The sequence below is a fragment of the Protomyctophum bolini genome, assembly GCF_963924005.1.
Source record: "Protomyctophum bolini genome assembly, chromosome: 1".
In the NCBI taxonomy this organism is placed as follows: Eukaryota; Metazoa; Chordata; class Actinopteri; order Myctophiformes; family Myctophidae; genus Protomyctophum; species Protomyctophum bolini.
In genome coordinates, this window is record NC_137862.1 from 10,849,880 (window position 1) to 10,857,963 (window position 8,084).

An 8,084-nucleotide genomic window follows, 5' to 3' on the forward strand; every position below is an offset into this window, starting at 1 on the left:
TTAGATAAATTGAATACTTTTTCCTCAGTTCTCATGATCAACTCTTTTTGGACAATATGTGTGATGTGGTATATAACTTTAGTCAGTACTCAGTATACAAACTAACTAGCTAACTAACTAACTAACTAAGTGTTCGAGTCATATTGGCCTATTTGCATGCTACTCACTCAAGTAGCTATACTACAAAACACTTAACTTTATTTGATCATTAAATTCGTTTTCCAGTTTCCTTTGATATTCCATATATTTCAACATTTTCTGTGTTGTAATGACCTAGGCATTACATGAACTAGACACATTGTTGCCCTGCTTTCATTTATGCACTCTTCACAATGTCTGATACAGTTATTTCTAACCATTCTTTGGTTACTCAAGCATCAATATTTATTTTCCTGTTGTCTAGAGAGAGAGAGAGAGAGAGAGAAAGAGTCAAACTAAAGAAGTATTTCTTTGGGAAAGCTTAGATTTATTGATTGAGGCACATTATCTTGGGAAAGTGTCTAGTGAGAATATTTAAATAAATACATTACACCTTTATCACAAAATACAATGACCTGACATTGAGGATCACACAATGTTGACAGAATTACTGTAGTGTGGAGACAGCGGCAAGGTTCCACAATTTGAATACTGACGTACACCTTGAAATACTCAATACAGCATGCAGGTACAGTATATCACAGAACAACACTGAAACCTGTTCAAGATTCTTTCCTTGTCAGAGTTAACATGGATAATATTGTAACTCTGACCTACAGTGTAGCTACATGTTACGAGCTTGATAGAGAGCACTATACACTGACACCGAGCAAGACAGGAACGCCCAAAAACGTCACATCCGGTTTTAGCCCGGGGTAAGAATTTTCTATGGTTGCCAATGCAACTTGGTCCAATCCTTAATCACATACAAACAAACATCTATGCCGATAACATCTAACTTGCGGAGGTAGCGTGCCTTGTCCACGGGCAACAGATCTTTCAACGTATGGCATTGCAAATACGTTTGATAATCACTACTCTGCGCAATATTGTTTTGAAAATGCATTGCAGTGAACAAGAGCAAATCACAACTTCCCCCGGGGGTGGGCAGAGTCAAGGGCTTAACGCGCCTCGGTGTCAGTGTATTAAGAAGACCCATTGAGATTCTGCTTTTAGCTTCACAATTATTTTCAAAGGACGTGCACTTTGACAAAGAACTCCACTCAACTACAGACCCTATTGATTCTTTAAACAACACTTTGTTCATAAACAATCAAATTTGAATACTTTTAAATGATAGGTAGGATTCTATCATTCTAGGTAGGATGGTAGGTTTCCACTCTTTCTTTTCTCAGGGCAGTTTGAACTACTCCTTGCATGACATCCATTTAACCATGTCTCTTACCATTAGTTGCTTCACATTGCTGGCGATCTAAAATTGCAGCTTATACTTCTAACACTTGCTGGACTTGCACGTGCAGCCACTACATACCTACAATGTGAAAGTAAAGACTTGCACCATAATGCAGTATAAGCTTGAGTGGCAACTGGCAAGTTTATGACAGTGCAAAGCATTTAGATCAGTGATTTGGATATTTGTAGTTACTTGTGATATTCACTGCCTCGGCTCCTAGCGGTAACCTATCACTGTATTCAGAGCCTTCTTCACAGTCATCAATGTTCCCCCTGTACTGTGACAGTGTGAATGACTCTGTCACTGCACTTCCCTCTGTGTCGCCCTCTTTCTCCCCATCCCTACTCTCTGACTCAGCCTCCCCTAGCTCGCTACCATTTATATTCCTCTGAGACTCTGTGCACGGCGTTGTGTGGAAGCGGGTGGTGAGCTTCCTCTCAACGTGATACTGATCCTTGGCCTTCATGATCAGCTTGTAGGTCTTGCTGCGGTATTTGTACACCAAGTGGAAGCATGTTGCCCCGAGGAGAGGCACGGTGGACACAGTCAGGAGGCATATGCTGACTGAGATGATGATCAATAAGTTGGGTACCCTTCTCCTGGTGGCGAAAAGGACACGGACCTCGCAGTCATGACTTCCATACGTGAGACAGAGAGAATAGTTGGTACCAGGACGTAAACCCTGAAAAAGATATGTGTTGAGGCCATCTTCAATGGTGGACCACTGGACAGCGGAGTGTTTGCGGTCAGCGGTAATGCACAGATACAAGGACGCGTCAGGTGTTTTGGATCCCTCGGATGGCTCATGAGGCTCTGGATCGTTGTTCTGGAAGCCATCTGAGGTGGCATGGTGGCTGCTGGCCTTGACTTTGGGTATGAGCAGTGGGTTGATGCGCACTCTCGCCTCTGTTTCGGACACGTCTAAGGCGATAACGCCAAAGTCAAATGTGTACTGCTTGACATCGTCCAGGCTACCGTTGAATGCGTGGTTAGAAATGTATTGGGTGTTGGGGGTCAAACCACATTTGCTAGCATACGGTGGGAGAGTTGGTGCCAGCTTATAATGCTCAGTGTCTATCTCAGTAACGGGCGGAAAAGAGGGATCAATGTTGTTATCTTTACTTTCCAGAATAGGCAGATGAAAAGTATGGAAAATAGATGTTTTAGCAACAGGCTGTTGTACGGATGGAAGGACGGGTGGAAAAGGGGGAACAACATTGACAATACCTTTCCTTTCCAAATTAGGTATATGAAAAGTTTGGAAAATAGATGTTTTAGCTACTGGTTGTATAGATGGGAGGATCTTAGTAAAAATGGGCACCTCGGTTACTGTCTTTACAAGTGTGGGCTGTGGTAAAGCCATCACCTGCAAAGAGACAATTTCCTCAGCTTTACCAAATTCATTTGTCGCTGAGCAGCTATAATTTCCACTGTCTTTCTTACTGAGGTGTAATATGACAAGAGTTCCGTTACTAAAAACTTGAAATGGGTCATTGTCCAGTAAGGCCTCAGCTGATTCTGCCGAGTCATCCTCTTCAGAAAGTAAAGCTAAGTCTCTCTTCTGACTCTGTGAGTGAATTTTCCATATGACCGCTGGTTTGGGGTTTCCCTTGAAGTCACACGTCAAGATCAACACGGCATCCTCATGAAGGGTTGTATTATGAATGTTTGGCTCAGATATTATTGTAACATTAGGGCTCATGCACTTTGATTCGGGTAATTTCACAATAATTGACCCTTTAAGTCGTGGCGGGCTCGCACATGTGATGAAATTCTGCTCCGGGACGGAGATGGTGGTCTTCAGGATCCAGTCCCTCAGCCAGTCCATGGAGCAGATGCACGCAAATGGGTTGTCATAGAGCTGCAGATGTGACAGGGATATCAACCCATCAAACGCTCCCTGGGCGACTGTGACGAACCTGTTATTATTAAGCCGGAGAGACCTTAAGTCTTTGAGGCTGGAGAAGGCATCCCTTGGCAGACTGACTATCTCATTGTGGTTCATCTTAAGTAGCTGCAGAGATGTGAGGTTCTGGAGATCCTCCCAGGGGAAGTCTACGATCTGATTGTAGCTGATGTCAAAGTTACGCAGGTTAACCAAGGGTGTGAGGGAGCCCTCCTCGATGGAAACGATGGCATTATTGGCCATCCAAAGGGAAGTCACTTGGGTGACATTTTCGAAACATCCCAGCGTGATCATAGTGATCTGGTTGGCAGAGAGGCTCAAAATAGTGACATTGGTCGGCAACCTGTCAGGGATTTCAGTCAAGTGTTTATAAGAGCATTCAGCAAAATGACGTCCATATTTGTCTGAGCAGGAACAGAGTTCGGGGCATCCCTGACCAGTGCCAATGACCATGGCAATGCATAGCGTGATGAGGATGCGTGAGGTTGCCATTTCCTACACCTGCAAAAAAGAGACAGAGTCAATGAAAACAGTTTCAATGCAGCTTTGTGTCTGTAATACAGGAAGTTAATGAATAAATATAAAATGTTCAATATTAAAGACATTACAAGAATATATGTTTTTCTTTTAACCTGATCGAAAAGGTATAGGCTTGTGTATAGCTTAATGCCTATCCTTATTACATTTTGTTACATATTAACAAGAAATTAAAATGTGAAGATTGAAGAACATACATGTATAACAAACAAACAAAAAACTGAAACAAAACAAATGCATAATGTACATAATTAGATCCCTAGAATTTATTTGATCACATTAACAAATTAATACATCCATTAATTCTATGGTATTTGTCCAGTATATGCCTGTTTGAACCTTTTTTAATCACATTAAATGTATACTTTGCTTAATAGTCCCAGACTCCCAGGCAAGCAATGAGCTTCCGGGAACATCATGCTTTTCAAAGTATTATTATTATTATTATTATATTTTTTGCTCAAAGCTATTTACTGTAGTGTATATGCAAACATATTTTCACGTTTATCCTGACCCAATCTGAGAATCCCATCGTCAAATATTCGGGGAAACAGGCAACAGTCTGTCTTGAGAGACTAATCCTGACCTGATGAGGAGGCTAGTCGAATTATTATCTCAGTGGTAGTGATGACAAACAGCTGTGTCTCCATCACTTGCGTCGCATTTTCAAACTACGCAGCAGCATTTCTTGCCCTGTCCTTGATGGTCTGCAACTCTGCATGCATACACTATAGGCATTTATCGGTGCTGAAAGCCAATGCACTTACTATTTAGTAATAGGTCAGTAGAAACGAATGTTAGCCTATATTTATATTATAAAGGAAGGAAGACATTATTATTATGACGTTGCTGAAATATTTTTCTTGGAGGTCACGGTCAGGTAGCCTACGCACTTTGAGCAAATATACCTTGATGGAAACGACAGACTAGGCTACTTCACAAACTATCTGTAACGTCTTACCAGCAGTGAGTGTTTCCTTTTTATGTTTTCCTCAGGAGAAATCCTCACGTCTTAAGATAAATCCTTTATGTCTACACAGTCTACGTCTCGCCAAACCAAGCTAGTAGGTGCTCTGATTTGCAAATAATACGTAGCTTACAAATTATATCCTACATGTTTAAAACCTGCGAACCCTCCTCTCCTGAAAACTTCCCAGAAGATGATGTGGTTGTAAATATAGCTGCATCATGTGTATCTCGACAGTCACAGACAGTGAGTTGTCATCCCCTCCCATTCCATGAGACTGCCGTGTCTTTAAAGTGACACAACCCATATAACAACCATGTGTTCTAGTATAGTTCCATCCGTCCCAATTCAGGCCCAAGGTATTGGAGTAACCTATAGTATTGCCTTGGTGTAATAAGCCCTGGACTATAGATAGCAGTTTTGAGTTTAAGCTACAGTAGCCTATATAGGCTACTTGGAGTGATAAGGAAACGACATCATATAGGCCTACTCTAAGTGTTATTTATTTTAGTTTAACAGTATTTCTGCTCAAAATGTTATTTATTTAAAGTTGGATGAAATAATAAAGAAAAAATTTCAGCATGCTTAAAAAACCCCAAAAAAGAATAGGCTACTTGCAGTTGCATACAATGAGTTTTGACCATGATGTTCATGATTGGTCATGATGACCTATTCAAGAGTGCAAAAGGGACAGACTGTCTGTCACACACCACAGTGACAGCTAGAGCTATAGCAGGTTACTGAGGAGGAGGTGACCTGCCCTCTCCCATATCTCTCCAGGCTCAAGCAGAATCAAAAAAGAAGTTTACTTAATTTAGGCCTCACAGCACCTAAGCCTAGACATGAGTCAGCAGGCCTGGCATAACCTAATGGCTGATGATGATGATGATGATGAATAAGCCATGATTATTGTCTCTCCAATGAGAAAACCAGCAAGGCAGTTTGAAGTCCATTGCTCTCATAGGCTGAGTAACAAGAATACAAATACACCACATAAGCTTTGCGGCAACGTAAACGGTATTAAAAATAAATGTAACAGAAAAACATAGGACTTCATACAGTAGCATGTCATACTCGATTTCGACTGTAGATGGCACTATTGTTCTGAACATCCGAAATGCACATTACATTACATTATGTATGGCATAGAGGAAAATAATAATCATATTGGTTCATATTGTTAAACTTTGAGAATAATATTGTTAACAAGTGTCTTATTAACAGTTAAGTAATGTTTGTTAATAGGACCTTAAATCGCTACCAAGTCCCAACAAGACATTATATATTATATATTATCAGACATTAACATACCGGTATCTACATGACATTATTGTCTGTTTAAAGTGAAAGGGCCTGCTGCAAGGGCCCATTTATCTCTATCATGTGTTCATAACTTATACAGTAAGTTACAAATACATGGAATTACATTACATTGAGTTGAGCTATACCTACACAAACACTTGAAGCGGACAATGAGCTGTCATAAAATTGTCGTGCCATGCAATAATCACGCTCCCCATGCATGTAGAAAGCACCATGCAGGATGTTCATAAGACCAGTACAACCTTTCATGCATGCTAAATAGGTATAGTGCCCATAGGTTGTGCCTTTCAACCAATTTGTGATACCTATAGCCAGCTGGCCTTATAAAGTATTATCTTCTGTTCTGTAGTAGTGGGATTGAGCTATAGTTATTATTAATTCTGCATTAGATGTTGTGTACTTTAATGTTAGCTTACACTTACAGAGCACTGCATGTTGACTTTGGACTGTTCTTGTCATCCTCTCTGGAAAGCTGTGACTTTGTGGAGCAGAAGCAGAACCTCGTATCCAAGCTGATACGTTTATTAAACAGTTTTTTGTTGTTGTTGCCATTGCATAAAATATTTAATTTAAAGAAAAACCTTGTTTTTAAATTTGTAATAAATAATCACTGGTAATTAAACTGTATAAAAGGAAGGGTTACCAATGTGGGTAATCCAAGTTCTGAGCCGGAATGCCATTACAAACCTTCAGCACTAGATGGCGCCACCATGCAATAAAATGAATTAGACTTGAAGCAAGTCCTCTCTGTACCCTTTGTGTAGTCAGTCAGTCAGTCAGTCAGTCAGTCAGTCAGTCAGTCAGTCTGTCTGTCTGTCTGTGCTTCCTATGGTGCCTCCCTGTCATCTATGGTGCTACCGATGGTTCTTCCCTGTCTTCTATGGTGCTTCCAATGGTGCCTCCCTGTCTTCTATGGTGCTATGGTGTTTCCTTGTCTTCTATGGTGCTATGGTGTTTCCTTGTCTTCTATGGTGCTATGGTGTTTCCTTGTCTTCTATGGTGCTATGGTGTTTCCTTGTCTTCTATGGTGCTACCTATGGTGTTTCCTTGTCTTCTATGGTGCTATGGTGTTTCCTTGTCTTCTATGGTGCTATGGTGTTTCCTTGTCTTCTATGGTGCTATGGTGTTTCCTTGTCTTCTATGGTGCTACCTATGGTGTTTCCTTGTCTTCTATGGTGCTACCTATGGTGTTTCCTTGTCTTCTATGGTGCTACCTATGGTGTTTCCTTGTCTTCTATGGTGCTACCTATGGTTTTTCCTTGTCTTCTATGCTATGGTGCTTGCAATGGTGCTTCCTTGTCTTCTATGATGCTTCCTATGGTGTTTCCTTGTCTTCTGCTTCACTAGCTGTCTCAACACCATCCATGTTCATCTTCCACCAGTTTCCATACTACTGACATTTATGAATCCCAAAGAGAATATAAGCTTCACAAATAATAATTAATTCAGCACAGCACAGCCACAGCCTGTAGTTTTCTCCACCAATTTGGTGTGATTTGGAAAACTACAGCATTCTGGTCTTCTGCCTGATTTAGAAATACGCTATACTATTTAATTTACACAATGCAAATAGTACAAAATCCCTATTATGTCAAAACTTACAACTGATATGTGATAACCACTTTCAATCATGCATCCTTATTTTGGAATTGTAATTATAGCCAAATTGTTCATCGTCTCCATCACTTTTGATGACATTTTGAAATAAAATAGCTAAAATAGCCAATCTATTCACATTCACAACACATTCCTTTGTCTTTGAACATATATGGGACAATAATGACAGCAGCATGGCCACAAACGTAATGGCAAAGTGGCTGACAATAGGTGGTTGTACAAAATGAAACATCTAATCCAATAATCTACTAGAAATTCCATTAACCCAGAAATGGTGATTAATGTAAACTTTTATGATAGAAATATTATCTATGGGCCTAATGGATTAAATTCAGCTTGGT

The 8,084-nt window shown here is 40.4% G+C and overlaps 1 protein-coding gene across 1 annotated transcript; it reads right to left on the minus strand.

The window, feature by feature from the left end:
* Positions 1–493: 493 nt before the first annotated feature.
* LOC308329709 (immunoglobulin superfamily containing leucine-rich repeat protein 2-like) lies at positions 494–4,980 on the minus strand. Its single transcript, XM_080784206.1, has 2 exons — positions 4,798–4,980; positions 494–3,800 (listed from the first exon to the last, which is right to left on the minus strand). The coding sequence occupies exon 2, from the start codon at positions 3,789–3,791 to the stop codon at positions 1,560–1,562; it is 2,232 nt and encodes a 743-aa protein (XP_080640332.1). The 5' UTR covers positions 3,792–3,800; positions 4,798–4,980; the 3' UTR covers positions 494–1,559.
* Between the last annotated feature and the right edge of the window lie 3,104 nt (positions 4,981–8,084).